Source organism: Cavia porcellus, unplaced genomic scaffold (assembly GCF_034190915.1).
Source record: "Cavia porcellus strain 051 isolate PalLab524CR breed Dunkin Hartley unplaced genomic scaffold, mCavPor4.1 scaffold_1, whole genome shotgun sequence".
Lineage (NCBI taxonomy): Eukaryota > Metazoa > Chordata > Mammalia > Rodentia > Caviidae > Cavia > Cavia porcellus.
In genome coordinates, this window is record NW_026947484.1 from 208,961,126 (window position 1) to 208,979,436 (window position 18,311).

General features: G+C 36.2%; 1 protein-coding gene across 25 annotated transcripts in view; it reads left to right on the plus strand.

Moving 5' to 3' along the window:
- Positions 1-18,311, plus strand: part of Nrxn1 (neurexin 1) — a 1,032,692-nt gene that overhangs the window by 527,430 nt on the left and 486,951 nt on the right. For all 25 annotated transcript variants that reach the window (XM_063228713.1, XM_063228704.1, XM_063228733.1 and 22 more), the window contains one exon: positions 346-465. In XM_063228713.1, the coding sequence (XP_063084783.1) occupies positions 346-465 (120 nt within the window). The remainder of the gene's footprint in view (positions 1-345; positions 466-18,311) is intronic.

Genomic DNA, 18,311 nt, shown 5'->3' on the forward strand with positions numbered 1-18,311 from the left:
AGTTAAAGAGCTGCATTCATTTCCTGAAAACAAAATGTTGACATAATTATTGATGAGAGAATAACATTACCTGCTACCATGATCATACTAGAAATCATGTACTTGCTTTTACCGTTTGTTAGTTTAGTTCATTACTATAATGTATTATTTTACTAGTCTTGAAACTTAAGAAAAACTTTCATGTTATAGCCTCTTAGTTCTTAATCAGGTGTGTAAACAATAACTTTCAAAATTAGTTTGGACCTGTAATTTGAGGTGTTGGCAACTACTATATGTGATCTAGCTAGTACACAAAATAACTGTGTGGTTTTAAAGAACCCAAGTTTCTTTTGGAATGTTTTGTAGGTCCTAGCACGACCTGCCAAGAGGACTCGTGTTCCAATCAGGGCGTGTGCTTGCAGCAGTGGGATGGCTTCAGCTGTGACTGCAGCATGACCTCCTTCAGTGGGCCTCTCTGCAATGACCGTAAGTACTGTCCAAGGACAGTGGAGTGATGCTCACTGCCGCTCCCGCTGCTGTTTGATACCCAGGGACTGAACATGGGAGTTCTTATCCTGTCTTATATTGAACCATCATTGCCAAGAGACACAGTTGTTTATGCAAATGGAAAATTTTTATGTATTAAATTATTATATAGGGGTTCTGTTAGCTAAATCCTGTGATGATAGTGACATTTTAGCTTCTATTGGCATATTATTATTATTACTGTTATTAATGGTCATCGTCTATAAAAGAACTTTCACATTTCCTAGAAATTCTCTTACAGTTTTTGTTCTAATGGTACAAATTGATTTACTTAAAAGAGTCACAAAAAGCCAACAAAATAGAGATTATTCTTAAAATGATTAATGCTTTGTTAATGATTAGGTAAGACGAGAAGGTAAGAAATGATATTGGTTGAATGAGCATCTGTATAGTTCTGGGACTTCAGATACAGTGCATCTGATGATATATTTATTCAGCCATCACACACGGGATAGTATTTGGGTTTTTTCTTTTTACTTTTTGAGACTGGATCTCTCTATGCAATTCAGGCTGGCCTTGAGCTCTCGAACTCTCAAGGATTCTCCTGCCTCAGCAGTCTGAGTGCTGGGATTACAGGGTGAGCCACCAGGCCTGGTTTGACACACGAGATTTCTCTGCAGGTCCGATCCATTCATCTTGCTCCCCTTCCCAGGCCATCTTTTTCTACTCCTTTGGACTGTAAAGACACCTCATGACAAAATCCCCATGCTCTTTCTCTATCTAACTCTTCACCCATATAATCCCCTCTCCTCTAAAGTGCTCTACAAGTTATCAGCAGTCCACTGTCTTCAGCTGGAGCTGTGTGACCAGGACACTTGAATGGGACAGCCGTAATTTCATATTTGACATTAGCCATGAATGAAGTCACCCTCTTCCCTTATACAATCTAGAATTTCTGACATGCAAATATGAAGCAAGTGATGGTTTCAAATTTGTCTTTCGTAATACCATAACTCATCACTGAGTGTAAACTCCCTGTTCAAGGACTCACTTCCCTCACTTTCAAAACATTATTTTGCTTTATATTTTATGAGATTATATTTTGATCGTTGTGAATTTTGTGAGTGTTTACAGGTTTCATGTTTTTACTCTTTCTACATCCATTCAAGTACGCTGATATATATTCACTTTTAAAAAATACATTTGGGGCTGGGGATTTAGCTCAGCGGCATAAGCACCTGCCTTGCAAGCAGGCAGTCGTGAGTTCGATCCCTGGTACTTATAAAAATGAAAAAGACCAAAAAAAAAAAATACATTTAATCTTTGTCTTTCAAAAACTCTTTCTTGTATTTTATGTACTTGTGATTTCTTGCTCCTTTAGTTTCACAATAGAAGCAGGACAATGAAACATAGTATATCAGCATATTCTGTTAGTGTCTAATCTGTATTATTGCTGTGAGAGGCTTGAGAAGGAATTAACTAGTCAATAGGATGAAGTTTTATTCCTTACATTTCACATAGTTCTTGCTTTACAGAACTTAATCAAAATACTAAACCCATTTCCAGCAAAACATTTTTGTCTACTGTTTGCAAAGAATATCCCTGACAAAGCCTCCTCTTTGTAGAGTGCATGCTTTATATTGTATACATACAACAAGTAAAGTCCTAGCATGATGGTACTGGAAAAGTGGTGGTTGAAGGTTTGTGCCTCACAGCAGAGGCTAGGATTTTATGTGGAAATATAACCATTGTCCATTCAGATGGTATTTGTGTCACTGAATGGTATATTGCAATGTCAAATGGAGAGTCAATTTAAAACATTCCACTGAACAAGGTTGCTGCAGACTAGAAATATAATGCAATTTGCCAGCTGTCTTAACCTTCCATTCCCAAATATTGGCTGTAGGAAGAAAATACAACTACTATATAGTGAAAACGCAAACCATGTTTAGAAAAAAGCCTTTCATGACCATGCATCCTTGATGGAGAAATAGCTGATCTTCACTTTACAAATGTCTTCCCTGCAATTATAGTAAACCTAAAGCAATGAAAATGTACAAACACTATTTCTACAAATCAAATCACACTTGAAAATATTAAACTCAATTTGGATTATGTAAATAACCATATACAGAGACTAAATAAGTGAATATACGAAAAACCAAGAATAATACTTAACCTTTATAAATGCTTTAGTTACACTGTGTGTCTACGTCTCCAGGGTAGTAACTTTCTGTGTTTCCTCCTACCACATAGAAAATGCCTCAATTTATTTTCAAGGACAAGCAGCAGTCTGAAAGTTCGTTATGTTTTATTATGGCAAGTTTTTAATTCTGAGAGCAGTCCTGACAGATGTATTCCTACATGTGGTACTTTAGAGGGATTTTTGGATATGAAATTATTTTTCATTTGGCTAAAGAAAGCTCTCTGCCAAACTTTGCTTAATCTAGCTTCCATGTTTTACAAAACAAGTGCCATTTGTTTGTGTCAGCTCATGTATCCTCATCTACTAGTTAAATGTGAATAACACAATCTTCTGTATGTATTTGCTAGATTTTGCCAAAGGGAACATCAAGATCCAACCTTAAGTATCATGTTGTCTTCAAATCATTCTTTGCAGCAAATAATGTGAATGCTGCTCTAATAGCAATGATAAGGCTATTTGTTATTTTATTATAAATAGATAAATGTCACTCAATAAATGTGTCTTCTGATATGCCTCTTGTACAAATCAACATTAAAATTACTCTGGAGCTCTCTCAGAATGCATACATTTTGATTAAATCATTACCCATAACCGGGTTTTCTGGAAATGTGAAGTAATTCTGTGGTTTGCACACTGGGGTACCTTGGTGATGAGGATGTGTAGGTAAAATTTATATTTGAAAGTAAATCTTATTTTTACATCCATTATAATTTGTAGAACAATGATAATTGTTACTTTGAGACTCACAAATAGGAATAGTGTGATTCCTTGGATTTTAACAAACTACCTTTGGGGTAGGGGTTGACTTTTTTTCTTTAAAGAAAAGCAAATTGGATCATTTTGTTTCTAATGACATTTTTTTTCATGGCTTAGTTTTTTAATCTGTAAATTCTGTCATTGCAGCCTCCTACTTAATAGGAAACAAACAAACAAAAAAGAAATAGAGATAGTTCTTTTTAAGAGGGGAAAGAATGCACCACATTTTAAAGAAGAACTCTTTCCTAAAATAGAACTTCTAAATGTCATATATCTGATAAGTTTCAAGGAGTGCGTTAGAATAAGTAGAAAACTTTATTTATATTAGCCTGGAGATATAATTAACAGTGGGAAGATGGGAATACTTTATAGCTTGTAAATGTAATCTCAGATAAATCATACTAATTAATTGAAAGGAATCTTTAAAAAAAGAAGCACTTACGTAAAGAGATGCCAAAGGCTATGTTTAAAGAAGTGTGTTTGTGAGAAATCTTTTTTCCAGCAGAAAATAGCCATTTGAGTGATCTACTCATTAGCAAAAGCAGGTCTCTGTGCGCGCGCGCGCGCGCGCGCGCGCGCGCGCCTGTGTGTGTGTGTGTGTGTGTGTGTGTGTGTGTGTGTGTGTGTGTGTGTTCTCAATTCTTCAACTCCTCTTCCATGTTACTATTAAATGTTAGGCCTTTGTATCATTTTTCTGGCTTATTGTGGTCATTTGTTGGTTGTCTTCCCCTTACTCTTTCTTTTTTTTTCTGATCATCCTTACTAATTTCATTCTTCCTATTCTCTTTGATTTAAATTTCACTAGTCTCTTGTCCTCTCAATCAGGGGCAATAATTTTCCTCTCCTGATTTCGCTGAAGTTTTTATTATCACCGTTATGTTCTAACATACAGTTTCTATCCTTGATCTTACCTCAAACTCACTGTGAATCTATGTGTGTCTTTCAAGAATAGTACTTGGGGGCTTGGGGGGCTGGGCGTTTAGCTCAGCAGCGTAAGTGCCTGCTTGGCAGATTTGTTGTGACTTCAGTCTCTGGTATAAACAAAACAAAACAAAAAAACAAACCCATTTAGTTCTTATATGGGCTGGGGATTTAGCTCAGTGGCGTAAGCCTGGCAAGTGCAAAGTTGTGAGTTTAATTCCCTGGTACAAAAAAAAAAAAAAAAAAAAAAAAAAAAGTATTTGGGTGGGCGGAGGCTTGTCCAGTGTTTTTTTTTTTTTTTTTTTGTTTGTTTTTTGTTTTGTTTTGTTTTTTTAAAATCGGTACCAGGGATCAAACTCACGAACGCCTGCTTGCAAGGCAGGTACTTATGCCGCTGAGCTAAATCCCCAGCCCTGTCCAGTGTTTTTTTTTTACAGACTATTGATCATGATATCTCATTAACCTAATTTTGACCCAATACATGAACTTTGCAAGAACAGTTGTATATTTCAGTGGCCAACACTGTTTTCTAGAATCAACTGTCAGGGATTCATAAACCTCCATGATCCAAGCCAGTCTTTATTTCCATACTTATCTGCTGCCGAACCTTGTCCATGTGGCGTGACATACACTTTCCAATTTCCTCACTGTTGCATAGGCTGATTTCTCCACCTGGGACATGCTGGGATCCCACCTGGAATGCACTCTCTTCAGTATTTTTGCTTGAAGTAATAGAATTTCCTTTTCATTCTCTGCTTAAACTGTTTCATCTTATGGAAATTTGCTTGGTACTGTATGCTGGACATTACCTTTTCTTCTTAGAGAGTATTTTACTCTACCTCATATGCAGACATTTGAGAACTTTTTCTTCAGATTACTGATTGAATGCTTACTGTATCCAAGCCTATGCTGGAATTACACATTTTACACCAACTCATCATCATCAAATCAGTGTGTTAACCGGTAATTCACTTCTGCTCTTACTTGGTGGTCTGGAAAGAATGTGACCATATTAGCTAATGTAAGTGTCACCTTGGAGAAGCTGAATACGGATATGGTCACGTGAAAAATAGTGAACATAATAAAAACACTGTCCCATTAATTAGTATGGAAATGTAGTGTGCTATATTACAATTCAACTAGAGCAATCTGTGTTATCATGCAGGGGCAATATATCACAGTGCTGTTATTTTGCTGCTATAGTTTAGGAGAATATGGGCTCTGCTACTAAAAGATTATTTTCAAAATTCTAAACTTGGGCTGGGAATTTAGCTCAGTGGCAGAAGTCCCTGCCTGGCAAGCACGAGGTCATGAGTTCAATCCCCAGTACTGCAAAAAAAAAAAAAAAAATTCTAAGCTCTACCAAAGGAAAATCTTTCTGAGAGGAATTTTATCGTGTCTTTTGTTTGGAAATTACAAATAATTACTGAAACAAGGATGAAATACATTCTACTGAGATTTTTACCATGGTATTTAAGAATATCTTAAATTTTGCTTCTCATCTTTTATTGTTTGAAAACAGAATCCAGTATGCAGTGTCTGAGCAGCAATATCTGGTGAATCATAACATATATTTATAAACCTTGGATCCAAGTATCATTTCTCTCCCATTTAGAGTTGCCAGTAATAGTAAGCTGTGGGCTGATTTGCTCCTGGGACCATTTAAGGATGGCAAAATGTCACATTTAGTTATGTCCACAACCATATCTTCATTGTGAGTTGATAAATTTTATTTACTCTGAAACTATTTATTTCTAAATGCTAGTTACCTTTAAACCCATTTGAAGCAATTCATAAGTCATATTACTTGTTTAACTCCTTAGGAAAAACTCTCTCTAAGGAAACAGAATTATCTTGTCTTGGGTTAAGCTATAAAGGATTAAAATGTTCATACAAAGTCAGAAAATGCAAAAAAGACACAAAAGAAAGCATGGTATGTGGTAGAGATGTAACATAGAACAAGAGTGCTATCTTCTACTATTTTACATAAATTCCTTTCTGCTCTTGTTGGTAATAGACATCATAAAAATAGATGCATGAAAGGAGCCATTTATCTTTCCTCATTACAGTTGCACAACTAGATAATGGTGTCAGATTGTATATATGTAATAAGAGCTAAATAGGAGGAAGAATCCCCAAAAGGTATGATGTGCTTGAATTATTGAAATTACCTGCCTGTACTACTGTGCACCAGCAAGTGATCTGTAAGGTTAAGCAGCCATTTATGCTGTGTAAATTTTGCCAATTTGGCTCCCTGAAATTGAAAAGGAGGAAGGCTTTCTATAGACTTTCCTGCTAGTATTCTCTAACTTTCATGAATAAAGTAAACTCTGACCATGTTGGACTTTACCGTGGCATGTGTGTTAGCACGGTTAATCACAGATGTCATATGAATCTGAAAGTAGCCTCTAATGTTTGCAGCACTGTGGTTAATGCTATGAGGTCACCCAAGAGCTGAACTAACCAGGGCTTACTGAGAAAAGTTTTGCCAATCTCCTTGGTTAACTGTTCCCAAAGGATGAAAATGCTTCTAAACCTCACAGAGATTATTTCAAAGGGAGCTTTGATTGCAGCCTCCTTTGGGTGCTTTTCTTTCTGTATGAATTCATTTTACTCAGGGCTGCTGCCCTGCCTTCCTCCTAAGCAATAGACAGGTGCAGAATGCAGGACAGAGCAAGGATATAGAGACATTTAGGTTTACTTTTACTTTTGAAGTGTAATTTACTTCCACAGAAAGGATGTACTGAAGGGGCTTGTGAACAAAATGAAGATAAATCATTGAACTTTCAGAATCCTGCATAACACTAAGTAAATCTGAATAATAAACAGCTTGATATTCATTTGTTACAAAAATGAAGTGTGAAAAGTACAGGTTGTTAAATATCTCTTGCACTTTATGGGATCAAATTATCATACGTATTTTTATTTCAGAAGATTAGTAGATTCAGTGCATTTAGCTTGGACTTTGAAAACATTTTATTTTACAGGGGTGTGATTGTGATTGAATTTGGAAGAAACTGGATTCAGAAATAGGTGGTTATATACACTGTACTGCATTGCTGTAGATATGTATAGTTGGTGATTAAGACGAACTACAAAAATTTCTCATGTCGACCACCAATATATTTTAATGTTAATATCAATCTAAAATATATTATATGCATATGTTTACATTTTAATTAATTATTCAATTTAACTTACTTACTTGGAATCACACTCAGATTTTCACACTTTTCATGCAGGCCCCGTGCCACTGAGCTACATCCCCAGCTTGTGGTTTACATTTTATAAACTGTACCTTTTTAATGTTCAAATAATCTTACTATTTTTAATTTGAAAATAAGAATACTGTGGAACAAATACTTCCAGTAATCTATTTGGGCAGAAAAGGCTAATTGTTGGCAGAAAGGGAATTTTAAAGTATCCTAATGTGCACCTAACAGTCTCTCCCAAATAGGAATAGATTCACCGTCAATGCCTTGGAAATCTGCTGGCATCAGAATCCCCCAGAGAAGTTATAATGAGTCAAATTTAACACTAATCAGTTCCCCCCTATGCTCTTAGATTTAATTTTAAGCCTTATACTTCATGAAACACATGCTTCTCCTCAACTGCTCCATTGCCACTCTGAAAGACGAGTTAGAAATTCAGAGTGAGTTGTCAAAGACATACTGTCATCAACTTCCATTTCTATTATAGAAAGGTACTGATTATGAAAGAGAGATAGGAATTTCCTATGATTTTTCTGTGACAGCCTTTCAAAAATAATAATTTAATATTTGATGATGAACTTAGGAAAAATATTTCCCAAAGTTCCCATACTGAAATCAGGTTCACAGTGGGTAGTGTGGGCAGCCTGGGCTCAGCATTATATTGAGTAGTGAATATGCACCAAGTTAATTATGTTAATTGACCCTCAGTATTTTCTTTTTGTTGAGGCAAAAAGAAAATAAATCAAGTCAGACATTAGCAATGTGGTTTTTGAAGGTCTTTGGAAGGTATTCAAGAAGAGCATAAGATAATGCATGAAAATTTACTACAAGATCAAGAGAAAAGACCAAGAGCCCACCAAGGAAAGGATGCTCTCAGAAATGTTTAGAACCCAGGAAAAGGTCAGAAATAATAATAATGTTGCATTTACATTAAGGTATGATTCAAGGCATTAGGAAAAATATCACTGTGAAGAAAATGCACCACATCCAGTGATCCTTTTTTCTTTTCTGAACAAAGCGTTCTGTGTCTTTAATGAGATTTACTGTAGCAATTAAAGCATGTCTACAGAATTCTTTTATGGGAAGGAATTACAGTCTTCTCTCCAGTTCTGTGCTATTATGCATTTTTACCTCTCTGGTAGCATTCAACAGCAGCATAAAATACAAGAATGATCTGTTAGCTCTGGCTGTTATGGAGTGTATTATTTTAATGATTCTAATGATCTAAATTCATACCTCTCAGAAAATGACCCATAGAGTGGGAGGCTTAATCTTACCAGGACTTGGTAAGATAGGAAGGTACAAAGACATTTCTTAACTTGAAATTACTTTAGAATGGAACAAGTTGCATAAAAGGATCAGCTGATACAGAAAGATGTTTTAAAAACTGGGTCGTGAACAAGGAGGAGGCTGCGTTTGAAGGAGACAGTGGAAACTGTGTTCATGTAGGTGCGAATGTGTCTTATAAATACATAACATATGACCCTTCCAGGAGGCAAACAGATGGAATATGTAGCAGAAAATACAGAGTACATTTTGCTTGGTTTTTTCACTCAAATGATGTGCTGTGTATTTTGGTGTTTGGCAGTTCTCCTGGTGGAAGGTTTCACTGTCTCATCTGGATTCTATTAGCTCAGGACAGTGTTAACTTTGTGGATCATGTCAGGTAACAGCAGGCTGTTGAACTTGTTGAAAAAGCTTCCCAGGTCATAACTTGATGTCAGCTATCCCAGAAAACACATTTGCATGCTGTGACTGTTACTTCATGAATACTTCATGTTACTTCCTGTCAACTTCACGGATTAGGATAAACTTAATAGATTAGCAGAGTACGTTCCTTGTTGGATCTGAGTAGGCCTTGGAGGTGTAGCCTTCATTGCTATCTATGTTTTATTTTCCCTCTCCTGTTTGCTATTGTTCTCTGTTCTGCTTCTGGTCACCATAAACTGAGCAGCTTAGCTGCACCACATACTTCTGTCATGGTATTTCATCCTCGAAGTCAGCCAACCATGAACTGAATCCCCTGAACCATGAATCAAATTAAAACTCTCCTGTATAAAGATGTTGGAGTCAGGAATTGTGTCCCCACAATGGAAAGTTGATCAATACAGAAATTAATACCAGATGTGGGATCATAATGTCACTGTATGTTACCACACTGCTTAGAAACCTTTGGAACTGGGTACTGGAGGAGTTCAGAAGGTTTGGAGAGTCAATCTAGAAAAGATTTATAATGCAGGTTTAATAAGCAGAGTCTGATGGGTGATTCTGATCAGAGTTTAGAAGACCAGAATATGAATATGAACATTATAGGGTAGGAATATGAACATTAAAGGCAAACCTCAAGAGATTTTAGTTGAAAACAAGGACTCCACTGACATACTAGAGACCATGTGGTTTAAGTCTGGCAGAAACTTATTCAATATGTCCATGTCTTGAGACTTTGCAGGATACTGAGATTATAAGTGGTTTACTAATTAATTTTTACAGAGACATTTAGACTGTAGCATGGGTACTGCTAGCTGCTTTTACCCAGCTTGATGAGAATCAGAGGAAAAAGGTATGCAGACAATTTTGAGTTGTTTATATTTTGGCACAGAAAGTACCATGTATAAATTTGGGTGTAGTGGAGACTTAGCTGCTAAACAGATTAGCTACATTAAAAGGAAAACATATATTTGTACAGAGACAAGAATGATGCCTTGAAGGCTTATCAGAAATCAGCAAAACCCCACCCACTTCACTCTGCAAAGTACAAAATTATAAACCTTTCAGTTGAAAAGATAGCCCCTGGAATACCTGCTTGAGTAGGACATCTTAGAGAATTGGCTCTCTGGGGTTCATTTCACCATACCTGCCCCAGCACTCAGAGGTCTCTACAGCCATGGTCCGAGGGACGTGGCTATTGCTGCCATTGACAGAAGACTACTGTTATCCATATGATACTGATTTTACTGGTGTACAGAACACAAGAGTTGTAGGGTCAGGTAGGCTTATATCCAGATTTATCAGCAAGGATTGGAAGACTAGACAAAGAGCACATGATAGCACTGCATGGAATTATGGGAATGAAGCCAAAGATTCAGTGGCTACCCCAGGATTTCAAAGTTGCTTGGAATATGGAATATGCTAAAGAAGCAAGGCTGTGAGTGGAGCCAACCCAAGAGAGAGGCCATGTGAACTGTAACTAGCAAGGCCATGGGTACAGGATCATCAAAGCTCTGTGGAAATCGCAGCTTACCACCAGGAGCCTTGGGTATAGCTAGACATAGCGCTATAGAATTTAATGTTTGCCCTACCAGGTTTACATTTTGCTTTGGTCTGATTCCTTTCTGTCATCCTCTTTTGGAGTGGAAATATTTACCCCAAGCTGTTGTTTCCTTGGAATAATGCAAGTTGTTTTTTGGTTTTTACATTTTATTTATGTATTTATTATTTATGGTACCAGGGATTGAACTCATGACCTCACGCTTGCCAGGCAGGCACTTATACCACTGAGCTAAATCCCTGGCTCTATGTGAATTATTTTTTACATTTACAGAGTTTCATAGGTAGGAGTTTTCCATGAGACTCAGGAGAAACTTGGATCTGGAGATTTGAAAAATGTTGGAACTCTTGAGACTTTGGGAGAGGGATTATTTTGTTTCCAGTTGTACATGAGATAGATGCTAGGGAAAAATAATGAAGTTACTGTTGGCTTTATGTAGCAATTAAGTATGAGGAGATGTGTTTGAGTGTGAACTTGACCAGGGTAGATTGTGACTGTTAACCTTGAGAGGCCAAATTCACTGGATTAACAAATGGCAGATAAGGAGAAAGCTTTTTTCTTTCTTTTTCTTTTGTGCTGTCAGCATTATTTTTATTTTAAAAACAACAAAAAATAGAAACGATACAGAATTTTTAAAAATAGTAGGGAATTAACATGAGTTAATATATTACATATTATATTCAAAGTAGTTGGTTTATAAGATTTAGGCATAAAGAAATGATCAGACAATCAAACAATGAGAGTGCAAACTGTTATTTTTGAGATGAACTTTCAGAGATTAGTAGTATAGTTATCTATCTATGTGACTATGAGGACTATATGTATATAGGTATAAATATACCTTTTTCCTTCTTCCTTTTCTCCTTTCCCCATCCCAGTTTTTCTTTCCTTTTGAACACTTTCTTTCCCTTTGATTTTCACAATGTGTATTGTACAGTTTGGATTTTATCTCTCTCAGTTTTTTTTTTTTTTTTTTTTTTTTTTTTTTTTTACACCAGGGAGACAATACGCTATTTGCACATGTGAGTTTGATTTATTTCACTTATGAATGTGGTCTCAACTCTAGTATGCATCTCAATGGGTTATGGAGGCGTGGCCTTGGGTACAATCTACAATCCTATGCCTGTTTCTCTTACACTATTCCCCTGCTGTTTCGTAGTTGCCATGAATTAAACAGTTTTCTTCAGTCACATATTTCTGCCATATTTCTGCCTTAGGAACATCCAAACGTAGACTAAATCCCTTGAAATTATCAGCCAAATTAAAGCACTCCCCCTTTTTAAAAAATCTCCCCTTCTTAAAGTTGTACCAGGTATTGTGTCTCAGTGACAGGAAAGCTGATGAAATCATATCTTTAATGATCTCTTGGATGCCCAACCTGAAGGAATCCAGAATTGAGGGTGCAAATTAATATGATCATTGCTCAGTCAGAGTAAGATAGCATTGCCAAAACTAGAGTCCATCTCTGATGATTTCAATCTTGAATCTGCTCTGCTAGGCCCTTTTCAGGGGGAAGTGTTCCATTTTACTAAATTAAAAACAGAAAAGTGTCAGAGAAATACCATTTCCTCTCAGCCACAGGAGACACCACAGAAGTAATTAAACTGGGTTTGATGTGTCAGGCATATTCCTTTTATTGATAGTGACAATAATTCTGTAAATCAAAACATGGAAGCATTTTCAATGTTGTTGAAGTACTAGAGATAAAAACCTAAAGTTCTTAAAATTAAATCTCATGAAACTAAAATTGATCTGTGGAATGCAGCGTGAGAAGCTGATGCCTTTGTTGTGAACACATCCTCTTCAGAGATGAAGTGCCCACAAGCTAAACAATGAGGTCTATAATTTTTTTAGCTTAGTCTCTGAAAGCCATAGTGATGGAAGGCCACTGCAGTACGTCTGTACTAGCCCTAACATCGTTGTAAAGTTCATGAGGAAAATCCTTTCCCTATTACTCCAATGTTTCTTTTCCTAATGTTACCTGTAGGTTTTGCTGTTCATTTCCCTGGCAATCTTTCATTCTCTAACTCAACATTAAGTCTTGCAAGGCTTACTTGGAAAACATATCTACAGCATGTTTTATTCCTTGTGTATTCTGGTATCAAGTTTTCAACAGAGGTAAGTTTAGAGACACCCTGATATAGTCGCTGGATGTTCTCTGTGCCTTCCTTCATCATTGCCAAATGACTCTCTCCTCAAAATTGTTCCTTTTCCTCATACCTGCTCTGCCTAAGGAGTACAGCTGGTGCAGTGACCCATCAAAAGAACTTCCTCCAGAATGGGCCAGTCTTTGGTTACCAGGCAACTGCTTCTTTTGAGACCAAACATTTACTGTTAACCTCGTATCTATTTATGTGTGTCAGTCTCTATTTCAGCTTTATATTTACATTCCATTCTTCTGGTTTTGGCATTATTTCCCACAATTTGGTCATGATAAGTAGCACATATTAAATATTTGAAGTTTGCTGTTCTGAAGTCTTTATTAGTTAACTACTTGTGAGAGTACGTGTGTTCATCCTTGGCTATACCTGTAGTTCATTTAAGAAAATATATATGTATTATATAACACCAGTCAACAAAAACTTATTAAGTTCTATCACATTACTACAAATCCATTTTTCATTATTATAGTAGAATTAGAGTCTTATTTAGCTAGGAAGATAGATAGTGCCTTCAAATGTCAGTTTATACTTTCCTCCTTTTCACTGAAATCCTGTTTTATATATTATCACATTAAATTTGAGAAATGCTAGGACCTTGTGTCATTTCAAGATAACTATTTTTGTTCACTGTACTTTTTCCACAGTAATTAGCTGATACATGCAAGAATAATCACATCATTATGAAATGCTACACTGCCTATTTGAGCTTTCTTTTATTTAAGGCTTAAGATTTTGCAAAATTGGAGTATTTTTTCTTGCAATAAGATAACGTTCTTGGGAAAAATGATACTACTTTTCATTGTTTAGTCTGCCAGCGTCCTTGAAGAATTCTCTGTGTTCCCTTTGCAAAAGCTATAAGACAGACAAATGCCCCCTACGTGTTGTATAGGTGAAATCCAAAATATTCTTGATGTTTTCCCTTTCTGCATTAGATATACAAAATACCACATTTTTTTAAATTTACGATTGTAAAATATCAAGAGATTCTCTTTGTCTAATGCTTTGGTTCAGTATTTTAAAAGAATATACCAAAAATTGACTTAAAAGGACGATGAGTATTTTCTACCTACCAATATACTTGCTAGATAACTGTCTGTTAAGTCCTAAGTGTCAGCATGACAAAGAGAATTTTCTGAATTGTTAGAGGTATTGAGAAAAAGTCTTTATAAATAAATTTTAGGAATATTAGAATGGTTCCTGAACAGTGGCTCCTAGATTAACATTGTCAATGTAATCTTTGCATCTGTTAGAAACATATTCTCAGGTTGCATCTCTGACTCCTGAGCCAGAAATTCTAGGAATGGGACCCAGAAATCTGCATATGCAGAACCTCTGATTACACTAAGCCACCCTCACACTTGAGGACTATTACAATAATTTCTAAAGACATTTTTCAACTCAGTGCTTTCCAGGGAACAAAAGATTATCTAATAGAATTAAATAAATTCTTCCTAAGGATTTTTATGTGTAACACATCATACTTTATTTATGAGGAAAGCTCAATAAAATTTCAGATGTTTCATAAATGACAATTTGAAAAAAAAAACTATAAATTGTCATTTTGATTATCAACCTCCTCAGTTGGAGGGCAATTTTCAGAATGTATGAAAAGCTCCCACCCACATTAGCCATACTGTGAAAAATCTAGTTTGCAATGAAATTTTCCCTGCAGTATGCAAATGACCATATCTAAGTATCCATCCTTATCTTTTTTGATTATTTGAAATAATACTCTAATAATTTGTAAAGATTGGGAAACAAAGTATTTGTTCTTATCTGCAAGCAAATTTTAACCTAGAAGAAACTTGAGTTAACGGAACTACTGTCAAAAATGCCATTCATACAAGATACATGTTCTTCATGTCATCTTTTTCCTTTGGTTAAAGCATTTCTCATCTTTACATATCCTTAACACCTGCTTAATATATGTGATCCCTAACTTATTAGCAGTTTTCCAGAGATGATTAGCCTTATTAGCAAATGTCCCATATTTGGGCAGATTGTCCGATTTCTTTATTTTTTTTAATCATATAAGAGCCTATTTAAAAATGTAGAGCTGAGACCTCTATGTGACCTTGAGCAGTGTGATTTCCTAGGTGGGATCTCCCCCTCATTAGCAATGAGGAATTTGGTTTGCCTTGTTTAAGGTCTGTAAAATTATAAGGGTCTGTGATTCATTTTTACTATGTTATTATTATTTGTTTTTTTTTTTTTTCTTTACCCCTCAGACCTACTCAATGTTCTTTTAGGATGCAGCCTACTCTCAATCATACCATGTTAACCTACAGCTATATTTTAACCAAAGGCCTTTCTTGCCAAATCCTATAAAAAAGAATAATTTGGAAAAAGAAATCTGATTAATGGGTTCTCTCTCACTTTTTAAAAGGAAGCTTGAAATAATCTTGAAACACAATGCAAAGGCTTCAGATATTATTCCCTTTCTTGTTCGTTTAGCTGTTTATTTATAGCTCCTTTTAACTATCTATTTACATCAAATTTGTTTTAACTTAAAAAATTTTACCAGTATGAGGATCATATCTATGTACTTGCTTAGCTAAATGGGAGGTATAATTACATTTGTGCTGAAATAAAGACCTTAATATAATTACAGAAGTGTTAAGTGTTGGAATAACCAGGGACACAGCTGTAACTGAACACACCTATTCCGGGCTAGATATTTATATTAACATTGCTTCTTCTCTTTGCATTATTTAATAAACTTGTGGTATCATTTACAAATGCTCTAAGTTGAAGTAGTGTGCCTAGGTTTCGCTAACATAAGTAACAAAAATAAAACTCACTTTTAATTCCATAGTTTTCTAATCACAGATTACAGCATGAAATCTTTCAGTGTAAATTATCCTAACCAAACTCAGATCTGTATACATTTTTATTACTGTTTCAAATGTTTGAGAACATATGCAAGATTAATGTATCTAGATTTCTCAAAACAAAATTGTAAAAATGAGAAAGAACAGACTCAGAGCAAGTTTAGTCTTTGTTTTCTTCTAAATCATTTATCTGCTGGACTTCATCCTGTACCTATATGCACTTAATGGCACCTTACAAAGCCTGAATCTTCAAAAACAAAATCTTCATGGACTGTTAGGGAATGATGAGACTTAAAAGGGTGTAGATTTTGTGAGGTAGGGTATAGACTATTCTGAATAACTGGGAAAAACACAACTGCTCAATATTTATTAAAATGCAGTCTTTGGGATGTTCAAGAAAGAAAAAATCATTAAGTTATAAGTATGTAATTCTTTCTACTTAGCAAGTTGCCCATTTTCTTTTTTTAAAGCAGGTTTTAATGTGTAGTTTTAGTGTCTAAGGGGAGAAACTGATCTTTGTAAGTGAGACTAGCCTCTACTGGACTCAGACATGAATTTTGCCTGAGTTTCTACACATCTGCACCAATAGTTTCCTGGTGCAGGCCACTATTATGATCTAATTTGGTGAATTCTTGTTTCTCCAGATGATACTTGCAGTGTATGTGAATTAATACTTCTGCCTATGGCCTAAAGCACTGTCAGAGGAAAATGATGACCAGCATGAGAGCAGCGTTCAGCTGTGCGAGGATAACTAGGGAGAAATGTCTATGCTTAGGGCTGTCCTGTAGGTCAGGAACACCGGCCTACATTGGAAATTCACTATAGCTGATACTATTATCGCTGATACTAATGTTATGTTCACAACACAGGAATAGAATAAAATGATCAGGTCTTGGCCCCCAAAAAGGTTTTGGTTGGAAAATGATTCCCAAGACCCACGATACTAGGAAATTTTGTCTGCTTTGTTCCATGTTCTGTCTATCACAAGTGTCTATAGGGATGAGTGGTGCTTAGAATGCAATAAATAAGTGTTTTGGGGTGAACTAAGAACCTTGTTTATAAGATAAGTAGCAACTTAAAAGCTGTTTGCGTGGTGCAAACAACTGCCTTGCGTACCTTCAGAAGAGAGAAAAAGCCTAATGGTGAGCAGAGCTGAGTGGAAGCCATCAGAGTGAGGTGGGCCTTAATTGGTAGCGAGAAGCAGTGAGAACTCTCCATCCAGAGGAGGTGATACCGGCAAATGTGAATCTGCAGACAAAATGTTCACAGATCCTGAAGCACTACTGAGAACCTTTATAATGCCTGATGCTCAGCTGGGCTGTGTATGAAAGTAAACAAGAGGGGCTCTGGGAGCAGTAGAAAGAACACAGATCCCCAAAAGCTTCCTGTTACATAGTACATACTTGAGTGACCATACTCTGGTTCCCCAATGTACCTGAGGTTCAACTTCTTTACCTATGAAAATGGACCTTGATTAAAGACCATCTGGTGTTGTTTTGAGAGTTAGAATATTACATAAGATCCTACTTTACTCCTAAAATGCAAGATATTCTATAAGCTGTATCAGTGGAGATGGTGCATTTGCCTTGGCTTCCAAGAACCTCGTAGACAAGAAGAAATGGCTGATATGTGCGTAGATCTTCATGGAACCATTTAAAAAGTGCTTTATTTTTTTTTTTTTAAGCCAGTCAAAGTTAGCAGTGGGGGTGGTGGTGGTGGTATACCAACTTTAGTGACACTAATGTTAATAAGTTCTGATAACCCACTGCCATCGGACCAGCCTAAAGAGTACTTTAACACTTTGATTTTCAAAATGTGGCCTGGGGACCATGAGCAGCAGCATCTCATTAGCAATGTTCTTGCTGTAAAGCCCTACTCCTGCATACCTGCTGACTCTCCAAAGTGCATTTTGTAATATCCCAGATGATTCATGTGCATTGCTCTCACAGATGCACATGGAGAGGGACATCAAAAGATGACTAAAGGAAATGAAGTAACACTTTCCTATAAAGTAGTATGTAAAAAAAATCAAGGTAACATATTATATTGGGTTGATTTGTTCAATAAATCAGAATTCCTAGTCCAAAACATTCCATGTTGACCCACCTTCTTGATTTCTCCCATTCACATCTCTTTGACCTTTGGTCATTTCCAGTGGTCTGGCAAACTAAGTGCACACCAAGGGAACAAGTTCTAGCCAAGCAAGGGGCTGTTCCCAGTTTTTCCTGCTTCCATGCGTTGATGAAAATCCATGTAAACTAAGGCACTGAATCTGATCATAACGGATCTGAATTCACCAGCTTCTCCCGAGGCATTCAGGATGCAGGCATTTCATTACATAGTCAAGTTTAACCAGAAAGATCTAGGCAGACTGTGTTTCTTTCTAGGTCAACAATAGTGGGTAATGCAAGAGGCAGTCATTTGTCGCTCAGAAAAAAACAAATACCCAGCGTTCCATGGGCTGTCCCTGAAGGGCCCTTTAGTCTAACA